Source organism: Haliotis asinina, chromosome 15 (assembly GCF_037392515.1).
Source record: "Haliotis asinina isolate JCU_RB_2024 chromosome 15, JCU_Hal_asi_v2, whole genome shotgun sequence".
Lineage (NCBI taxonomy): Eukaryota > Metazoa > Mollusca > Gastropoda > Lepetellida > Haliotidae > Haliotis > Haliotis asinina.
The window spans coordinates 3,593,231-3,615,485 of NC_090294.1; the positions used below are offsets into that span (position 1 = coordinate 3,593,231).

The window sequence follows — 22,255 nt, forward strand, 5'->3', positions numbered from 1 at the left end:
ATCATATGTGCTGCTGAAGACGGTAATACGGAGCCCAGTCCATGACTAGACTGATACTTCCCTACCCATGTGTATATATACCCATCATTCCATATGCGACCGGTGACGGTGGGCCATATATCTGCCATCAACCTGTGTGCGCGTGATCGTAATTCCAGCAGTACCTTTAGTCAGTTGTCGGTGAATTATTGCTCCATTTCTCGTCGCTTCTGTCGGCGGGTGATGTACTGACCAAATATTTTTGTTTCGGTTATTCGAGAATAAACAAACAATCTGATAGGTTGATTGCCGTGTTGGCGGAAGGTAATCGGCGGACGGTCGTCTGCTCATTAAATACCATCCTGACGATATCAGAAAGGCTTCTCGTTGCAAGGAGCATTATTTGTAGGTACAACTTCATAGACTGCACATTGGTGCTTCCGGGACTATTGATGATGGATTTGGAAGGTTTTGGAAGTGATAATCTACGGCTTCTGTTCTCCCTGGTTGTGGTCAGTTGTTGGGAGCGTGAAGCGAACGGCGCATTCGTTTTCCGTGTAACACCAGTACTCCTGCTGCTGTGTATTTAAACACATTATACTGTAGTTGTTTAGCAGACGGTCAAAGAATAACGAATCCCGTGATGGGTTGTTTTTCATAATTCGAAAGAACCCGATGTATAGTCGCAGGGGTTAACTGAAAGGTCGTCCGAGCGAGACCGTCACAGTTGTCAGTATTCCGTTTTATATACAGTGGGTGAGTATGGTTGTACGCCGCTTTTAGCAAAATCACAGGGGGACACCAGAAATAGGCTTCACAGAATGTACCATGTGGGGAATCGAACCCGTGTCACGTTACAAGTAGACGCTTTGGCCAATAGGCTACCCCATCTATATATAAGCAGAAAGCTATAAATCATATATTTTGCTGCATATGGACTGGACAACCAGGCCAAATCAATACCAGGAAGATGCACCTCGATGGTAAGCCTTGGCAGACAATCAGCCAGATCGAATCCCGTCCTTGTTTGACCCAGCAGGTTACAGAGGCACATTTTACCCCGAAATCCTGACGTGGGTGGTTTGTGGTAAGAATTATCTATCCAAGTTATACGAAAAATGCTGCCATGATTTGAAAGCAAATACTTTGCTAGTGTCGGTCATGGCCACAACCCCGTCTGAGCTGCCGAAATATTCCCTGTCACAAGACAGGTTTTAACCTCTATTCGGCTACTTCTTTCACAAGTCGATAAGGCCCAAGAAGACTTGCCTAAAAAGGTGCATGGAGAGATTCTGGTCAGATTCGCGAGCAGTCTGCGAAACAGTTTCCTAACTATGATAGCCAGTCAGGCCCCTAAAGTTGCTAACAACTAAATAATACAATAGCCAGAAATTTGAATGTGTGTCACATGGTTCCTGGTGTCAGAATTATGCTTCTAATATGAAGAAAATTTGAATCGGTCCATAATCTTGCATGATAAAAGGTTTATTATGTAACCTAACAAGTCAGAGAAATGATTTACAAAATGACCCCATGGAAATTCACTAGTCACTGGGCCTAAGGATTGGATGTTCACTAGCCACAGGCTAGTGGGCCAGTCACATCAAGGAATCCTGATTAAATATGCCCTAACAACATTTCTTGCAAGTGGGCTAGGTTGATATACCCAGTGGTAAATGAACATATTTTTCTGTTACGCTAAGTGATATTCCAGCCACATCATGGCAGGCACCAAAAAATAGCTTCTTATATTGGCCCCCTGTGCTGAATCAAACACGAGTCTGTCTGATGAGCAAATACTGTAACCACAAGGCTACCCCGTCACTGAGGGGTGAATTTCTGTTGGGATCAAACCAGATCCCAAGAGAGGCAGCCACACATACCATGCAGCTAGTGACAACTCCTTAGAATGACACAACACTCCAAGTAATCTACAGATTGAGTTTTATTTTTCTAATTTACAACAATTGTACAAATATATTACATTAGACCAACAGTGTGATGATAGGATGGTGTCAATTGGTTTAGCTTGTTTCAGAATTTCATCAATCAAACCTCAGTTACATGGCATCTAGAATCAAATTCATTTACATTAATATAAAGTATAAAAAAATATTAAGTAGGCCCAATTATTTACATCAAATATTCAAAACAACTGTGTAGAATTAATCATTAACTGCTGACCTTTATAAAACTGCCAAATGACTTAATGATGGAATACTGAGATTGCAATACTTTCAGATAATTAATTCATGACAGTAGGGTGCCAATACACTTCAATGACTTATGAACACAAAATTCACAACTTGAACAAGTGCAATATGAACATTAAATCTTTAACAATTTGGACAACTCATAAAAGAACCAAAAGAGACTTACTTATAATATCTATTCCATTCTGAATTTCTAAACCTTCTAGAAATTCAGCTAAAAAATAAATTCTCTGGCTAAATTATGCCATTTTAAAAATGAATCTGTCTGAAAAATTAAGAACAGGCCATATTTGCCAATACTAAAACAACAAGCCTTTCTTACCAGTTCTCTAACAACTTTTGCTTCATTAATTATAAAAGTTGCGCAATAAAAACTTGCACAAATAATAAATGTCATATGTCTTGAGGTTTTCACTCTCATTTAGCAAAAGTTGTTGGAGATTCATAAAATGCAATAATAAAATATAAAACTGCATGATACAAGCTGTAAGCTCATACTTTAAAAAACCAGTGTGACAATTTCCTGAGGAACCATCTACAAGATGTCTTGCAGAAAGTAGTATTCTGCACTTCTAATGCAAGTACTGGTGAATATAATGTAAAATGCTAACTGGTATTTGGTGGTGAATATCTTCATAACATAGAAGTCATGAATAAAATTCCCTGTAAGCAATTTCAGGTACATGTTCCATGTTCATCTGGTCCAAGTCTTCAGGCGTGACGCCCCTTTTATCCCACATTTAGTATATATTAACAATTCACATCTTCTCTGTGATCAGGTCAATTAATTCAGCTGGACTGCAAGTAAATGCACACTTGCTGAGTTCAATATTCACATGTGAAAGGTTCTCCATTTAGGCCACGAAATATTCACACCCATACAAAGCATTAATGTATAGTAGCAGCTGCAACTAGTTGAAGGGAAACAGCACATGTACTTGAAGCATGTACAGCTCTGGCAGAGCACATCAAGCACAGGTGCGATTAGTCCGTACATCAGACGTGCATTGCAGCACACTCTTAATCCAAATATACACATTTAGTCTTCTTGGGAGTGTTGATCTTCTGACCTTAGAATACATGTCTTTCGGTAGCATACTACCATTAGGGAAGACAATGAGACAGAGATTTTGCATATGGTACTACCACAAAATACATGAAGTGTTCACAGCTCTAGAATTCCATCAAAACACCAAAAAAAATGCGTTTCATTGCAGTTAAAAAATCTCAGTTCTGTCTGTATATTTTGTCCAGAAAAGTGACAATTTCATGTATTGAGACGAAAAAAATGGCTCGAATTCACCCCATGATTGTCTGCCATTATATATATTAGTGACACAAGAAAGACATTACCTGCCAAATACATTCACAAAACAAACATGTGGAAGACATGGAAATAATGCAACCAACAGGCAACAAGTCAGAATGCTGACTAAATAATTTAGGTAATGAAACTGATATTTACCCCCATAATGCACCATTTCCATGTTGCCTAGGTAACCTGGTACTATGACAACTGAACACATGTGTGGAACCATAAGCACTATTGAAAAAACAAAAACAACTTGATGCCTATTGTCATGATATGCCTGCTAATGTTTAGCTTAATGCAATGTTTTAAGAGATGAAAATGAATCCTATCATCTAGCATGAATCTCCACTAAACATTACCAAAGTTACATTGACAAAATAGATTTCATTCAACCAATGCTTACATAAAACAATAACAAATGGCAGTGACACTAACAAAAATGCATGTAAATTGCAGTTTGATTAAATGCACATCGATGGCAACAAATAATCCAGTTGCTTCTCGGTGGTCCAGATAAATGCAAGTTGGCAAGAGATTCAAGTTTTTTCTTGTAGACATTTCACATCATTAAACATACTAATGTAAATTCTGCCATTGCTTAGACAGTCAAGATTAGTAAAAAGTTCCTGATTATTTAAAATCCATAAATGATAGAATATTGACCTTGACCCCAAACACCCATGGTTGACCCTAATTTGTCTGGAGGCAGTTGGATTGTCTGTCCTTACCTTTTGGTGGCTTTTAATACTTAATATTAACATTAATATACATATGTAAGTCACAATTAACTATGAATGTTAATGACTGACGGAAGACAATCCATGTTCTTTCACTTCATTGGCACACATTTTGGAAGCTCACGACAGACAATATTAAGTTGTCACAGTCCAATGAGTTGCGTCTACTTAAAAAATATACATTCTCTAACTCTGGACTCAATATAATAGCATAAATTTCTCATAAAATTCAACTCAACAATATATATCCTTGAGCAGTCTAAAGTATATACACAACAGCTTTGTAAATGACTGAGCTCAGGGCAGACTCATTTCTTCATGGGGTACTCTTTACATCCTGTCACCCCTCAGTCACAGTGAGACGTTCCAGCAAGAATTTGAAAGGAATATAGTCTTGTCCACAAACATCTCCTGTCCACAGACTGCCAGGACACTACACAAAGTGCCAAAGTTCCAGTTGAAGACTGTGGTTTCCTCATTCTTTCAATGGCGAGGTATATATATTTTCACAATCCTGTGAAGCACAGTATGTCAGTTTTCTTCAAATAGACTCCCAGAATTGCATACATTGTAACTAGCACTCTCAAATTCTTCTCCCATTGGCCGGATTGACAAGTGGTAGTATCTATTAGCATATTGCTAATAGTTGCCCTACACTGTGTGTGGTATATTTACAAATAACACAGCCCAAGTCCGCAGTGTTACAAAATTTGGCCGACTCCACACAAGTAGTAGCGTGGCACCTCTCAGCCGCTGCCCTTGCTGGGGAAGGTCACACGATCACGTGACCACTCACGTGGCTACTCGATAGTGTTGCTCTCTCCACTGCTCGTACTGCTATGTGACATTGAGGAGTACTGACTATCTGACGTGCTCATTGGTGGATCTACAGGCTCCAAGTCTAAGTATGCCTATGAAAAAAGAAAACAAGTTTCAGCCAATATACAGACATGGTTGCCTTGAAAGAACTGGTCATTAGCAGTTTATAGAAGAATATAATTGAGGTAAACAATGAGTAAATCTACATTTACATTACAATACAGTGACTTGATGATACGTACCTCTTCATTCAGTGAGGATGTGAGGATCTTATCAAGCTCCACCACAAGCTGTTGGAAGGAAGGTCTCATCTGAGGGTTCTCCTGCCAACACTTGTGCATTATACCATACCTGGAACACAAGGGATACAAGTTTGTAACACAATATAATATAGTATAACACTTTAAAATAAACATGCTACGAGAATCCATGAAAACATATATAGCAGTTTCTTTACTTCTGCTAAGTGTTTTCTCTATGCACTGAAAACGATGTTTTTTTTCTTTTGAAAGCATTACTTTTTCACAAAAAGACAAAATTAAAATGACATACATTTCATTTGATGCATATGGAGGTTTCTCCATCCGATGTCCTTCTCGCAGGAGTTCAAACAATTTCTCAACTGGTACTGAAGGATATGGGTTTCCTCCCAGTGTGAATATCTCCCATAACAGAACACCGTACGACCAACTGAAACAATATGAAGATTATGCAACACCATACCTATGTTCATGTGACCAGATAACAGAGGCTGATAAAAAGAAGGTATTACTGTAGTTTCATGAACAACTGGACTGAATTGTTTCACAAACTAGGTTCTTGAACAAAATGCCTTAAATACTTACACATCACTTTTTGAGGTGTATTTTCGGTCAAAGAGAGCTTCAGGTGCCATCCACTTGACTGGTAACCGACCCTGAAAGTGAAAGTATTTGATATTTGTTAATTATTTACGTACAAGGTTGAAAGTAAAAATACTACTTCCATTAACAAGATTTATTGTTACTAAAAATATTTCTATCCTATACAAGGTATTGAACAACCTCCAATTTTATACAAAAAATCACATAGTCATACAAAGCCCAGCTAAAGAAACAAGTAAATATTGTGTGAAGGAAGGATACTATTACAAGAGCATGAACATTGGTATACTTACATCTGTCGTTTTTCTGTAGTAATCTACATTACGCAGGTTTCTTGTGAGGCCGAAGTCGGCAATTTTCAAAACGTAGTCATCGGTTACAAGAACATTTCGGGCAGCCAAATCTCTATGGATACACTGAAAAGGAACCACAAATGCAAGTTACCATAAACACATTATGTTTTCCATAAATTTTAGCAATATTCTTGTGAAATCTTGAGAGGGAACACCAGAAAATGTATATGCATCATTATATAACATTTACATCACCATGACATCACAATATTGTTTATGACATCACAATATTGTTTATGACATCACAATATTGTTTATGACATCACAATATTGTTCTTGCAGGAAGTCACTGGCCATTGTGAATGTGATGCCAGTCCTCATGGCAGAATGAATGATTTCTACATCAGTTCACTTACAACAGGGATAAATCCAAGCAAATACTGGTCCCCCAAATCACTTTTTTTTGCATTTTTGGCAGGACTTACATGTTTTGTAGCAAGATATTCCATTCCTCTTGCAACCTGATATGCATATGATATCAAATCTTTTTGTGTGAGTGGTTTATAGTCACTCAGTTCGTCACTGATGATTGGTCGCTCGTATCCTGATGTGCAAGGGTAACCAGAGTTGGGAGGACGGTGTTTCTTCAGGAAGTCACGGAGATTTCCATTAGGTGCATATTCCACGATAACATAGAGGGGACCTGAAAAAAGAAGCTGGACATACAATTTTCTGATACAGTATTTATCGAAAACATACATGGCATGCCATGTGACCCAGTTTGGATTCCACATTAAACTTGATCTATCAAACTATGCTGGTAATAGCAGAATGACAGCCTAATATCAATCACTGGATTGTCAAGCAGACATATGTGGTTCTGCAGCAACATGGCAGCAGTGTCTGAAAACACACCTCTCTGTGTACAACATCCAAGGAGGTTGATGATGTTCTTGTGACTTCCAATGAACTTCATTACTTCCATCTCCTGCATCAGATCGGTCATCTCGCGATCGGTAGCATCCTCTGGTGGGTGGAAAAATATTTTAAGTAAGATACTGAGTATCGATACAAGAAGATATTGCATATTAAGACTTCAGTTGTGTTTAAATGCCTTGTTTTCCCAATTGTAAAACAACTGCAGTAGCTTAAATGGAATTCGCAGTTGGTTCCACTGTTCTACAACCATGGTGACGCACTAAAAAAAACAAATAAACTTGGTTATCAACCAAGTGCATACATAATGTGATACCATACGTATTAGATCAGTATTGATAATCTTACAGCGTATTACTTCTCCATTATACTGTGCATAATGTTACAAGAGGGATCATACTTGTAAATTTCAATTTACCTTTTAACATTTTAACAGCAACAGTAGTGTTTCCTGGCATTCCCTGGATACCAAGTGCCACACCCTTGACGACCAAACCAAAAGCCCCTTCTCCAAGTCTTTCTCCACAGACGAGTCTGAAAGTCAAGGAAAATGTAAGTGAAATTGCAATATACAAGACATGCTTGGCAGATAGAAAAAAAATCTAAATTAACAATCATCTTTTTGGAAAATCTACATAAGAAAATACTTGTTTCCCCTCAGTTACAGAATAATTCAGAGTGTCATGATTTACCTTTCTCTAGGAAATTCCCACGTCTTGTCTAGTGGGATATCATACTCTGAAACTTCCGTGAATTCTGAGGATAGTCGACGCCTCGTGAAGTTGCTGTTCTCTATTCGTACTTGGGGTACCATTAACGGCACTGTTGCATATGGATCCTTGCTGTTAGGGTAGTATAGGTCATTCTGCGAAAAAAAAAAAAATGTCCAGTGACTTCAAAGAACATAATAGGAACAAGACAATTTAATTTGCAACAACTGTCCATTTAATCAAGTACAAAAGGTACCCAAGACAAAATTTCACATTTTCTCAAAAATTGAATGATGTCAAGACATCACTGAAAGGAGGCATCTTTCACCATCCCTATCATAGCCCTGATTCATGGCTTAAACTTACAATGGTAATTAGCACTGTAACACAACTGATATTATTTTTTGTTGTTTTAGCGACTCGTACCTGTCTCATAATGATAACCCGCTTCTTGTATGGCATACTAAGACGCCGTTTATGACGGAACCAGAAGACGATGATGCCAATGCTGATACTGACAATTGCGATGCTGATGACAGACCCCCCTGCTATCATTGGGACGGTCATGGGTTGTTCCACGTCAAGGCCCACTGATGACTGACTCACTGGATGCTCTAAAATTCAAACAATAAATTGACAATGAAAGAGCAACATATGAACAATATATCACATCTGAAGTATCTATCACATACTAAATTCCATTCATTGGAGTGAGCGAGGGAGTGAATGACAAGACACCTGTCAATATTCCAGCTTTCACCTGAGGAATCGGTGTGGATGTAATGAGGAACAAGCTTTTAGCCAAGAGTCCGATCACAAGTGTCCTGTGATAAGCCATCACATGAAGGAATAATATACTGAACTATTAAGCTGTATTCTCCCCAAGGAGCTGAGAATAGAAACCTTGTTTCACTGACCAAGGTTATAATAATATTACATGAGAAAAGATCCATGTTTTCGCAATACCTACCATCTATAACCTTAAGCCATGCTGAGCCATATTCGATGCCAATGCTGTTTTGTACAACACAAGTGTACCACCCAGCAGTCTCTTTGTCCACATTGTGTAGAACCAACTGCTCTGGTTCTGATGTGTTTACGTTTGACATCTGTTGAAAAAATATATAATTGTTAAAATCATGCATTCCAAAACCAGCTACCAGGAAAGGATTGTGTGAGTAAACGACCACCACCTTAATAAACCTGAACAACAATAGGGTTAAAAAATATTCATCACTAAATGATATTTTGCGGTGGAAATTATTCTACACTGAGTAGGCTTAATTCTTAACTGTAGTAGAGTCTGTTATAACTGTGTTATACAATATCTTATAACAAGAAATATTGTGGATAACACTATATAACACTGTGTAATATAGAAGTTGCTATCCATAATATTCCTAGTCATAATTACATCCAATTTTTAGTCCAAAATTTATGAAATCACTCAGCACAGCTTTTATAAAAAAATGTTTTTGTTGTTAAAAGTGCATGTGTGCAACAATCTGTGTGCGGCAAAGTCCATGTGTCTACACATGCAGATGGGAGACAGACATGGGACAAGCGGTTAACATTGTCTATGTCGAAACATTGTGGTTAGAACACAGGGGGTACCCAAACACTTGCGTACCCTCATGCTATTGATGCTGCAATTCAAATGGGATTAAAATGGTCATTTTCAAAATTTCTATCAAGGAGCCCTCACTGTCTACTTATCCTACCAAATTATTCTTGTGATCTTTCTTATCAATATGGACGATGTGGCTAATTTGGCTATTTGCATCATAAAAAGAAATCATAACAAAAAATAGGGTTTCACTGAGAAAATGGTATATAATACCCACTGGAGAGAGAAAAAACATAGCAATCATAAAGCACACCTTTGGCAGATATAATAATTGCATATGCCATTAAATATATCGAAATAAAAAAGTAATACTGCCAATGTAATTATGTAATTAACGTTACTTGAAAGTACAAAACCAGTACTATCCTATCAAGGGATGGAATCGATACTATCCTTAAAAAAAAAACAAAAAAACATGAAGCAGTAGTGTGTAACATTTATTATAAGAGTGTAAAAAAGTAGTATTTATGAGTACAAAATGGGGGTTTAGGCTCTCCCTTGATAGAAACAGAGCTAGGTGCAACATTCCGAGGGCTGGATTCCTGAAAGTGCAAGATGAAGTTAATAGTGCAACTAGTGAATGTGCTGATGTGGTCGCAGAGGCCATATAATGTTGTACTATATATGCTAGACAGACGAACTAGATGGACAAAGACGGACGTTAAGACAACTAGACTGCTCTATCACGTTGTCAGGTTCTATGCCAAGCTGTAAGAGAGACCATGTTCATTCATCACATGCTGCGCCATCTTGTCACGATGTTGTTGTAGTAATTTTAAAAAACAGGCATTTGACATAATCAAAGATTTAATCTAAATAGTTTTCAAATGGTCCCTAAATGAGGAGAATCAGAACAGATTTCATAAACACTAATCATTAAATTATTTTATTAATTTATCATTTGGGTTTGGATTTTAATGTTTTTAGGAATGTTTCTGATTTCAAATGATGTTAAAAAATGTTCAAAATAAATTGTTAGGAAAATGTACATTATGTATCATATGACGACAAGTTGGCGCCTTGACTGCTCCCATTTGAGCTAGTCATATTTCTGTATAAGGTCATCAGTCATTCATCTCATCAACATTCTAGGATCATTCCGACAGCGCCAACGACCCACTACAACGTTGGTACTGGCACAAATGCCACAACATCAAAACTCAATTGGCCAACATTGCAGTCTTACCTGAGTCTGAAGAGAGCAAAAATAGAGAGGGAATTATAACAGGCTCGTCTTAATGTCAAACTCGATAACAACAATCTTGTTGATACAACCTATGCTGAATTTAGGTAGGTGTGAATAAATATGAAGTTCTACTCTTAGCACAAAATTATTTCTACATCTTTCTGTATAACATCAACATTTTAACCTTTTGGAAATCTCTACAAAACAAACTAAACCAGAACAGAAAATGATATAGAACAAGATTTGAAAAAAAAATATTAAATTTGGTTGTAAGTTGAATTAGTACCCTTACCTGTAGAACATTTACATAGGGGTCCCCTTCAGGTGTGGTATACGAGCCATTGACCATGTAATGTCTCAGCCACTGTATGTGAGGGTGAAGGTCACTCAGCAAAATCCTGCAGTTGAAAACAGCTGTTTCTCCGACCACTACAGTTTGATTCTTTGGCCCTTTAATAATTGGAGCATGTGGAAGGCGCTCTGAAATTAACACAAAATGCATTATATACATAATGCTAAAGGTGTGAAAATACTTAGGTGTTAATTGTAGGAGGTAATTCTACTTACGGACAACTTGTAATGTATATGTCCAGTTGATGGAGCCGTGGATGTTACTGACAATGCACGTGTACTTCCCACTGTCAAGAGGGACCAGATCACCAAGGGTCAGCTTGTATCCCTTCATGGACATCTGGAATTTAAAAACCCACATCAAGCACTAATAATGGATTTTTTTGTTTCCTTTACATCACTTCAGCAATGTTTTAAATTGCACTTAATTGATAATATGCACAATTAAATATATATATATTGACATATGTTCACCTGGCCAGATGTGTTTCGTTTGAAGGGTTTACCCTCAAAGAGCCATTCTATGTCGGGCTTGGGTTTTCCAACTGCAGGACACTTGAAGTCGACGTAAGAGTTAGCTGGCTTTGCTATATCCTTCATGTCTTCTTTTTTCCTTGCCCATGTTGGTTTTCCTACAAAAGAAGAATTACACCTTCTGTACCTCAGAACAGTTATGAAAAACATTTCTGAGTATACATATTTCTTGAATAATCAAAATGGGGGAGGCTCATTTTGCAATGCAATATCAGCTAGCTCCTTTCACTTGAACATGTCCTCTAACACAAAATTTAACACTTACATATGAACGTTCCACAGTTTCAAATCTCCAGCAAGTATTTCTTATCCTTCACCTTGTAACATTTATTTAGATAAGATTTATTCTGAAAGATTATTTTGTGCGACCCTGCTGGTGGCCATCTTGATCTACTGCCAGTAGACCCTATTGCATCCTGCCTTCTGCCCCTTGTACTAACTTGCCTTCCCTCTTCATTATCCGTCAGGGCCTACATTTCTACCGATGGAGACTAAATTAAAAGCAGCTGCCTTCAAATTAGCAGCTCAGCCCAGCGTTTCTACTTTTTGATGGTTCTGCTCATTTTTCTTCCTTTTCAGATGGGATTTGATTGGATGGTGTTTTTTTGGTTTCGAGAAGTTTAGAAATAGGCTATTCCGCAGGTTGCATGGTGTTGAATTCTTTTACATATGCTTTTAATATCAACCCATCAGCAACCATTCTAAACCATTGACATGTTTAGCCCTCAATTTCACAGATGATTTCTAAAGTAAAAATAAAAAAAATAATCCCTGTTTCTAATGCAAAGTTCTAAACAATAAAAAAAGCCAAAAACTCAAATGCAATCGTTAGAACAGGAAGTACTGACAGGCTTTCCCCCATGACTGACGAGAGATGTGCACTTGCACAAATAATTTCAGGTAATGTTTTGAAACTAACAAAGACTGCTTTCAGCAAGTTGATGTTTGGTGGCAACTGTTATTCAGCCATCATGAAAGGAAATGCCGTCTGCTACTACTGGCAGAAGGACTCTAGCTGATCAATCGCGTTTCATTTCTCATATCCCGCATCAAAGGCTAGAGTGCTGAACAGAGACTCTGGTCTCTTTCCATGCACCATCACTTTGCCAGAAAACTGTTAAATTGCCCTCCTTAACTTCAGAGCACAAATGTTGTTAAGATTTTCTATGGCAGAAACATAGTCATGTACTGTTCTTTTCCAGATTATCCTGCCATGTTTCTCAGATATCTGCCTGTAGCCATTAGATTCAAAATCATTTTCATCACCCAAAATTTATTTATCTGCCCTACAAGTAATTATCTTTCAAATCTTATTGCAAATCAAAGGTATTTCCTAGCAAATTCAATATACACCATATCTACATAAACTTCACTCCTTCATGCAACATATTTTAATCCTTTCAAAAAATTATACATGGATAATGTTTGAACTGCATTAACTGCCCAAGTAGTATAGGTTTGGATCGGGTGGATTTGATAAAGAGGAGATAACTATGTTATGTCACCTCTGGGATTTCAACTGGACCATATTTTGATAAGCTCTCTCTCTTCCATCAAATTGGGCCCAAATCGAGTGGAAACCCTTATCTGTACTCCCTCCCCTGGGCTTACCGAGCCACGTGATAAGCTGGAAGCTCTCTCATTCACCTATCATATATCCTGTTACATGCTATCTTCCTGCAGACTACTTATAACATGCCTCTCTTTTCATCACTAGGTCTAATTGAAACCTTCACACACAGACGGAGACTGACCAGTCTTCAGAATATTTAAAGCAAAATTACTAACTTCATTACACAAGATATCTATTAAGCATTATGAATAAATATATTGAAACAAACACAGAAGTACTTACCAGGAATTTGCGGTTCATTAACATAATCAGTTTCATAATCGTTTTCGTAGTCATCAAAATTTGTTGTGTCTGCAAAAAAAAAATGACAACATTGTGAAAAATCGTAAGGCACATATATACATCAACATTTGTGCTTGAATGTCAATACCTGGCAATGAATTACAATACATTTCATTGATAATTAACACAGAAATTTCCCTTGCTTTTTCTACACAAAAATCATCTTCCCAATTTTTTAATTAAATGCTTCCCATTACAAAATATCATGTTCTTTCACATTGTTAGTTTGTGAGTGGTGGAGTAACCAGTAGCCAACAAGTTTACATTTTCCATGTCTAGATACTTACTGCGCACTTTAAGGGTGAAGTTTCCCCAAACCTCTCCATGTTGGTTCTGTCCGTGACATGCATACCGTCCTTCGTCCTCTGGTTGTACGTCTTCAATGACCAACGCATAGCGGTTCACTGTCACCCTAAATGTCACAAAAAACAATTAGTAACAGGATCCATTAGAGAGCAGTAACTACCTGACCTGCAGACAACCTAGACTCAACCACACAAACCTATGACTGGCGACAGTTCACACCATCTGTGGCATGCAGCCAGCACTGTCACATAACCTGTCTATCCAAAGGAGAACTCATGTGAATGTTTTGGCTGGTATGCGAGTTTGAGCCTTACAATCCAGTGACTGATGCGGTCATTGATGTAATTGATAAATAATAGCAAGCATCAACAGAGACACAAAATCTGGCCATCCGATTCATTATGTCGACCCTGAGTGACTTGCCAAACTTGTTAAATGCATAAATGCAGAGAAATTCTACTTTTGGCAAACATCAGTCTCACTTGTATTACCTTTCATTACTGGTATGGTCAATGAGCTTGTCACCCTTGTACCATGTTAGAAAAGGTTTGGGATGGCCTCGAACTCGACACCGTAGCTTGATGGTTTCACCAATGATGTGTTGTAAGACAGTCTCCGGCTGCTTCCTAAAGTAGGGTCGCACTGAAATATATATTGATACAATATAGAAATCTCAGCTTTCAAGTTCAGTTGACTATTCATGTTTGAAAATGTAAAACAATTGCCTAAAATAAGGTAAATTTTGCAGAAATACCCATGATTCAATAGGGAAAAGCTGTTACGAGATATCTCTATTTATGTTCATCTCCTTCAGTTGTGAATGTTGAGTGCAATCTGTGGGGGCTTCCTATCTGAGTATCATGTCATATTTATCAGTAAACTGACAACTCTTGTATCAAATGGACAGTTCTGTCCCTGTAAAGATAAGCTATCAAGTTATGATTTCAACAAGGGCAGATAACCCAGTCTGACACTTCAAACAGAACAAGGTTTTTGGAAGGTTTACAGGTTGGCCATGAGTGATAACACTAATAAGCACAAATCTTGACAGTCCTCTTAATTGTCAATTTCCTGTGTGCATTCTTTTCAATGACTATGATTTATCATACTTGTATTATCAATTAATTTACAACATATCCATTGTCATGTGGTATAGTAAATGTTACACCTATTGAACTTTTACAAGTCTTAATGGATCAAACTCCTTTTGCAAATCTACAAGACTAAATTAAATTCTGATTTGCTTGTCTAAATCAGTTTACGTAACATACAAATATTTATTATAAAATAACTATAATTATGAATTTATTCACCCGACATAACTCGTTGCATTTTATTGCTCCTTCTTATCATTGAGGTATCTTCACTTTACGAAATTATTTTTCATACTGCCTAAATAACACTCATCTGTCATGTCTCAATGACAGGTTTCTATCAATTAAATACATGGCATTTTCTCATTTGCTGTGTAGATATGCTTTGTAATTATCATTGCCTACTGCATGCTTCTTACCACTGCGATACGAGTCAATATATCACTGTTAGTTATGAAATGACTTGGATTTCAATTGGTAGCTCATTTTCTAAAATAGGATGATAAGGCATTAAAAACACACCTGGAATCCTGGATAAAAAACAGTGTAGGCAGGTTTGGAGATAAGATAGGTTTAATGTCCAGAAATATTTTAAGTTACGACTTGATATTCTTACAGATTGAGCAAATTTTATCGATAGTGTGATAACCCATGCCACAGTAAACAGCTTATTTTAGTGGAAGTCAGCAACTAGGAAAATTGGCTCGCAATTCATTCACAAAGTTTCTAAAGGTGGTGATCCTGTTCATAAAGAGAAGCATTTAGGAAAGTCCAGATATGATCGCAGGAACATACACAGTGAAACAGGAAGGATGATGCAAAATTCAGCACATAGTTCTATCCATGGACAACCATGTCTGGAAGAAGGGAGACAGCTTTATCCAGTTTGTTTATTTCACATAAACATTTTTCACTTAAAACGTAAACCAAATGGATCCAATTTAAACATTTCGAACTAGTTTCCAGATCTGCCTTTTAGTGACAACTGATTCCACACAACCATCACTGGCATTACCATGGAAACAAAAGAAATTCATATCCATAAATAAACATGTATTTCTTCCGTCCTTGTTGAATTCCAAGGCCCAAATTGAGTCCAATAGAAGTCCACCCTCCGTATCAATGTCAACATGGCCGCTGCTAGCCCTCTGTGAGCAGACGGACAAACACTGCTGGCAGGTATCTGTGTGCTAGAACTTTGTTTAGGGGAACCCTACCTGAGACTTGTGACATTCCACATTCACCTCAGCACACACAATGGAAACACACAAAATCAGGTAATGGAGGCATTAGACGAGAAATTGTTGATAATCAGCAGAGACTGCAGTGCTAACAGTCACACTGATGTGTTGAAAATTTTTGCATTGCAAGCACCAAGCCTAAATATTCATTTTCATATATATATGAAAATTTCTAATTTGTTGCATTTCACTTACAACTACACTGATACTATGGGATCTGAACAATAATAAATACTATATCGCTCTGCAGAAATGTTGGCAATTCAACTGAAAAGGACATGACTTAATCATAACACACTTAACCTTAACTACCATACAATATTGTCATCAGCATTTTATATCACAACATTTCTCAAAGCCCAAAGTCCAATGAGCCAAAGCCTTTTACAACTGCACAATATTTAAAATGAAAGAAATACCACAATTGTCCACTATACAAGCATCACAATACAACCACACAAACACTGGCTCAAATGGTGGTGGGGAGAACACGACATCTTTAACTTGACATCCATACAGAATGCAAGTTCAAATCTCTGCAATTACTATCTGTGTAACCTAATCCCCAGCCTAAACAATGATCATCTCGTAAAGGGAACAGATTGCATACAGGGAGGAGGAAGGAAGAGCCAAACACATACTTGTTGCAACAGAGGTTATTATGACATCTGTTGCAATACACCCCAGATGCACTTTGAAGTTCAGCATCAAGTGCACCTTTTTTCCCACAATACGTTATATGCCCTTGTTATTTTGCACACACGATCGGGCAAATTCGTATCTGATTCCTCATTTTGATAGGCGTGTTACAAAAACTAACAAACATGAAGGATTTCTGTCAGTATTTATATAAAGGTGTTCCAAGGTTTATAGCAGAGTCCTGGTAAGAATGTGGTTCTCACATCAAGACAAGCAAACCTATCCCCCAGCAATAACATAATGAATACTCCTCAAGGCATATGCATCAGACACAATATATAATGTATTAAGACACAATTCAATTGTCCACTATATTTCAAACCCTTTGATCCAAAACCAATTCAAGTGAAACACTTATAAAAGTTAATAAATCCTAAAGAATTGCAAATTTCCATTCCCATGAAAACACATATTACCAATCAAACAAAACAGTCTCCTCATTCTCTTCAAATTCTAATGTTTAAATTGAATTAAGCAAATTTCATCTGTAATATTTTCCTGTAATTATTCCTATTCTCTCTGCTAAAAGAGACATTAACAATTTTTTAATGCTCCCACGCCTTCAGGTTCTCCTGGCTTCCGTTCAGCAACCATCAAGGCAATAATGTGAAACATCATAATCATTATTTCTGTGCACATCTGTCCTTAATACTTAGGATACACATGTATTCATGTGCCACGATGTGCATCCATGGATTGTCTGGGGTAAAGAGACCACATACAGGAGGAAAAACCCTCTCCAGAATCCCATTACTCAGTGTCTGCAAATTGTCATAGTCCATGGTTGACTGCTGAGCAATTCACAACTAGGAGATGCCCATCACTGAATTCAAAACTGTCGATTCACATCCACCCTAGGCCTGTGTTTAAGAAGTTTTACTACAGAATTGTGATATATCTATCTGTGCTTTTATCAACACAGGGAGGAAAACTCCCAGGGTTATGTTCCGAGTATGTGTACCTGTTCAGTGACCTATGGTGAAAGTCCTCGCAAACTATCAGCTGCATCCCGTACCTCTCTAAACAGACACCAGATGGCATTGCTGTTGTATTCTTGGCCTACGACATTAGATAATTGAGTGACAATGCGTAAGTGAAGGCAATGGATGAATACCATTATGTTTCTTTCTGATGAATAAATTGGAAATGTGTCAATGAAGTGTCACAAAGTTCTTTATATACCTTCCCTGTGAGTTTTTTGTCTGAATTAATCATTTTTTAGCAGGGACTAATATCATGGAATAAAGTTTTCCTTCCTGTAATTGTATGATCATGTTCCAAGGGACAATAAAACTCTCTGGTACTCAAGGAAACCCAACAAAGGGACACTCTAACGGGCTGGCCATTGAGATTAACAACACTCAGGGCCAACAGGTGTCACTGCCAACTTCCTGTATATTGTGGTGATAAAAATGGATCACCATCACTGGTCACATACCCTCACTCCCACACTCTTGCTCACTTGCATGAAACCATCATTGTCCAGATTCACTCATCCACGACCTTGACATTCAAACAGGTATCATTGTCACCTGATGTCCATCTTACAGCCCCATCCAGCCTGAGAGACGACTAATAAATTAAGGTCGCATCAATTGACCACCGACTTTTACAACTATTTACTGTTCATCCTGGGGATGATCTGGTGCTCCATATAAATTTCAGTCCTGTGGCAATCAGAAGCTTTGTTAATCCATCTTGGGTCAAAATGGTGGCTGTCCCCCATGATATGATGCTTTTGTGGTATAAGACCTCTTTTCATGTAAAAAGACGTAGTTCATTCCATCTCAACCTCTGACAACAGATGTAACATTTACATAAAGCTTACCTTCAACAATTCTAATTTTTAATAACATTTCTTCCCAAATACATGAAGTTTTCAACCCTCAATAAACACTTAGTATAAAGAAAACAATGAATTTCCCATATCCTGACATAAAATATTCACAAGGGACTACTAAAATATTTCTTTCACAACAGTTTCCTTAACAAAACTATCAGGCCCCATGTCTCCAAAACACTCAAAAACGTTCGCACTGAACTTTTCTCCATTTCAACAGATCATGTCCACCTAACAATTACTGAAGTACAACACAGTCGCCATTTTTTCAGAATGCGAAAACATTCAATATTGTTTTAGTTCCTTGCACACCGACAGGGGGACGAGGCGGCAGAATGGTAAGAGCACAGTCTGCCCCAAGTAGCAACACCCCCATTTCGCACCCTGTCATTGCTCAAAATTCTATTTGCAAACAATACATGTAGCACTTTAAAGTAGGTGGCTGCCATTTCCTGCTGCAATGTGTTTCTCATGAGCCGGCGCTGTCGTTTTACCTACATGGAATGCAGAGGAACCAACCATTTTGTACTCACTACCCTGCTGTATCCCTCACACCAAGCCTCAGTCTGGTTCGGTGTGTGCTCCACACATAACATGGATTTATATACAACGATTATGATGTTCAGTGTTGGTTGTTTCCTTATTGCAATCATTGTCCCTCATTACTTTAGAATGTCCCATTTTCCATTCTCCTGAACCCAAAATGATGTGCTATCAGATTATAATTCAATTTAAAGCACAAGAGCAATTATTTTCTTTGATAATATTCCCACAATCTGCTGAAGAGTGTTCGGAATGTTAATATAGTTAGATGACAAAACTTCTGGTTCTGCAGTAGAGTAGGATACCTGGTAATCATAAATGAATCTGTGTGAATTGTCTTGAACCCTTGATCCTTTGGGGGCTTGTCAGTATGTCCTTAGTAACAGAATACATGTACCAAGGTGACACTGCCTCCTTCAACTGGGTCAGGTCCCGATAACGTACAGGAAATGCCATCATCGCTGGACCTCAAGGACCAGATTACAGGTGAAAGGTGCTTCTCCTTGCTGACGAGCCAACACAGATGATATAAAAATCAACCAGAGCTTGTTTATGCTTCTCCTATATTTGCCACAATCATAATTAAATGAAAAATATGGCATTATGACAAACGAATTCTGCAAGCAACGTCATCATGAACAGACATCATCCAACAACATATCTTTCATATGTCATTTTGGTGAAACAAAATTCCACTTATCACATGCGAGTGTGTCCATGAAATGATACGAATCAGCACAGAGTGCCTGGAGCTACAAATGTTGTACTCTCACTGACTACAAAGTATTCCTGTTGCCAGCAGCAAGGGAGATGACAGGTCCTTATTGTTTTCAAACATCTGATAACAAAATCTACATCAAGCCTGAGGGCAGTTACCTCACAATGAATAACTAAATGTGAAGGAAAAGACTCATTTTGAGACAAACTGTCTACACAAGACTGAATTCTACTTTTCTAGATAGACTAGGATTTCACAGATTGTATCACACATAGCAAGATATTCAAACTAGCATTCAGAACCACAATTACATACGATAAAAACACTTGACAGCCAAGACCTTTTATGTATTTACTTGAGAGAGTATATGCTACTAAACTTCTGTGAACCTAAGATCGAAGCTTAAAGCATTTCTCTATTTTGCAGGTAAGATAGTGGAGGAGTAATCAACGATGCCAAGGCAGGGGGATGGGGGGTTGGCTGTCAAGCAGAGGAAGTACAATGCAAGCAGAATGTCAGAAGATGCCCCCAAATTAAGCCTCACATGAAATGTTGTCTCAAAGCCCATGTTTGTCAGTTTGCTCAATGTGAGAGCACATCGTGTTAATAAAACAATCTGTTTGACCAAGGAGAAATAGCCTGCTTGATTGACAGAATCAACCCAAAGAATTCATTATTTGATCTGCCTGTGTGGTAAATCCTTATAACCAGCTGTCACAGAAATTCAGATGCTGTTAAGATTACCCATAATAAATACATCTGTAGGTAGTGGCCAAAGACAGAAGTAGTGGCCAGGAAAATAGTAGTTTAGGTTGAGGAGGTTGAGATGCTGTGTGATGGCGGATGTTCAAGTATGTTTATTATGCACAGTATGCCTATCATTCGCAAAATCCCTAACAAACTACAAGCATTTGTCAGAGAATTCTAAAATACCAGAAACCTCCTGGCTCTTGTTCTCAGCAGGCAGAAGAATCAGCACATTGTTTTCTGTACAAATTTCTCAAATAATGAAAGAGTTTCAATTTTTTTATTTCTTGTTACTTACCAAGTACACCTACAGGTAAACATTTATCAGAAATGTTTATGAAAAAGGGAAATACCTTATAATACACATTCATGTACTGATAACCCTAAGTCAGGTTATCAAAATGGTTTACTCATAGACCTAGAGAAACATTGGAAAAGAAACTTCCCCTTTACAAACCACCAGATGCCAGCATTACCCCTGCTTGCCCTTCCTATATCCCTGTTATCCCCCCAATCCCTCCCCCAATTTCATCTCCATGGGTCTAAATGATTCCAGGCTGGAAGATGATATTTTATTGGCAACTTTAGCTTGAGAGCTGGAAGAAACCATAACAATCTATATAGTTGGCCTTATTGTAGAGATCCATGAATTATAAATCTGCCTACCATGCCATGCACCTTATCTGTTCTTACATGTGATGAATGACAAACCGATTACACAAATTAAGTTGAACAAAAACTAAAATTCTCAGACAAAAAAAATAGATGCTTCAAGTTCAACTACAACCAACTGAAATACCCTGACCTACACATTTCTGTAGGTACATATTTTCTGTGAGTTTTGGTGTATAAACATAGCATTGTGCAAAGATAAACATTCAGTATCAGTTAGATTTACAGCAAATGGGCCTGTACAGGTGAACTATGATCCTGGGAAACGGAAACCAATTGACTAACAAAGGACTTGTAGTCAACGTCATCAATTATAATTTATACACTTTAATAAACTCAATATTCTCAACTTGACCAGTTTCAATGATTCTTCTCTAGTGTCTTTCTAATTAATGTTGATGTAATTATTCTGTTTATCTATCCAACAAATATGTAACAGTTTATGTATAATGTAATCATAGCCAGGTTGCAGTAATATGAACTGCAGTGATGAATACAAACCTATGTATACAATGCAAATAGCTGTTGAATATTCATTGAATTTAATGGATTTTGTGTTACTTCATTCATAAATGAATTATATATAATTATTTTTAATGCCTCTTTCAACTGATTTTCGAAAATTCTCAATCATCCAAGTGAACCAGAAAGTTTATATAATCACCTGCTGACCGGATAGGATGGTGCAAATCAAGTCAAAGAGCCAATGGCAGTCATACTATAAAAGTTTGTTTAGAATCACTGCGGAAAGGCCAGAGGAAGCAAGATGACTGCAGGCTAGTCTCCTGATTGACTTATGATGGAGATCCACATCTGGGAGTCATCGTGGGTTCCTGTTGACCGATCCAACAGGAAGTGACCATGCTATGCTGAATCTGATGATCGCCATGTGTACCAATGGTTTGGGTATGGATTCTACA

The 22,255-nt window shown here is 37.7% G+C and overlaps 1 protein-coding gene across 1 annotated transcript in view; it reads right to left on the bottom strand.

Moving 5' to 3' along the window:
- Positions 1-1,906: 1,906 nt before the first annotated feature.
- The window catches only part of LOC137265580 (fibroblast growth factor receptor 2-like), a 33,637-nt gene continuing 13,288 nt past the window's right edge, over positions 1,907-22,255 (bottom strand). The window contains exons 3-19 of the mRNA XM_067801000.1: positions 14,273-14,423; positions 13,763-13,887; positions 13,416-13,484; positions 11,501-11,658; positions 11,243-11,366; positions 10,968-11,155; positions 8,833-8,971; positions 8,289-8,476; positions 7,845-8,017; positions 7,571-7,686; positions 7,132-7,242; positions 6,702-6,919; positions 6,217-6,339; positions 5,906-5,976; positions 5,613-5,750; positions 5,303-5,411; positions 1,907-5,152 (exon numbers count right to left, since the gene is read on the bottom strand). Of these exons, the coding sequence (XP_067657101.1) occupies positions 5,042-5,152; positions 5,303-5,411; positions 5,613-5,750; positions 5,906-5,976; positions 6,217-6,339; positions 6,702-6,919; positions 7,132-7,242; positions 7,571-7,686; positions 7,845-8,017; positions 8,289-8,476; positions 8,833-8,971; positions 10,968-11,155; positions 11,243-11,366; positions 11,501-11,658; positions 13,416-13,484; positions 13,763-13,887; positions 14,273-14,423 (2,312 nt within the window). The 3' untranslated portion in view covers positions 1,907-5,041. The remainder of the gene's footprint in view (positions 5,153-5,302; positions 5,412-5,612; positions 5,751-5,905; positions 5,977-6,216; positions 6,340-6,701; positions 6,920-7,131; positions 7,243-7,570; positions 7,687-7,844; positions 8,018-8,288; positions 8,477-8,832; positions 8,972-10,967; positions 11,156-11,242; positions 11,367-11,500; positions 11,659-13,415; positions 13,485-13,762; positions 13,888-14,272; positions 14,424-22,255) is intronic.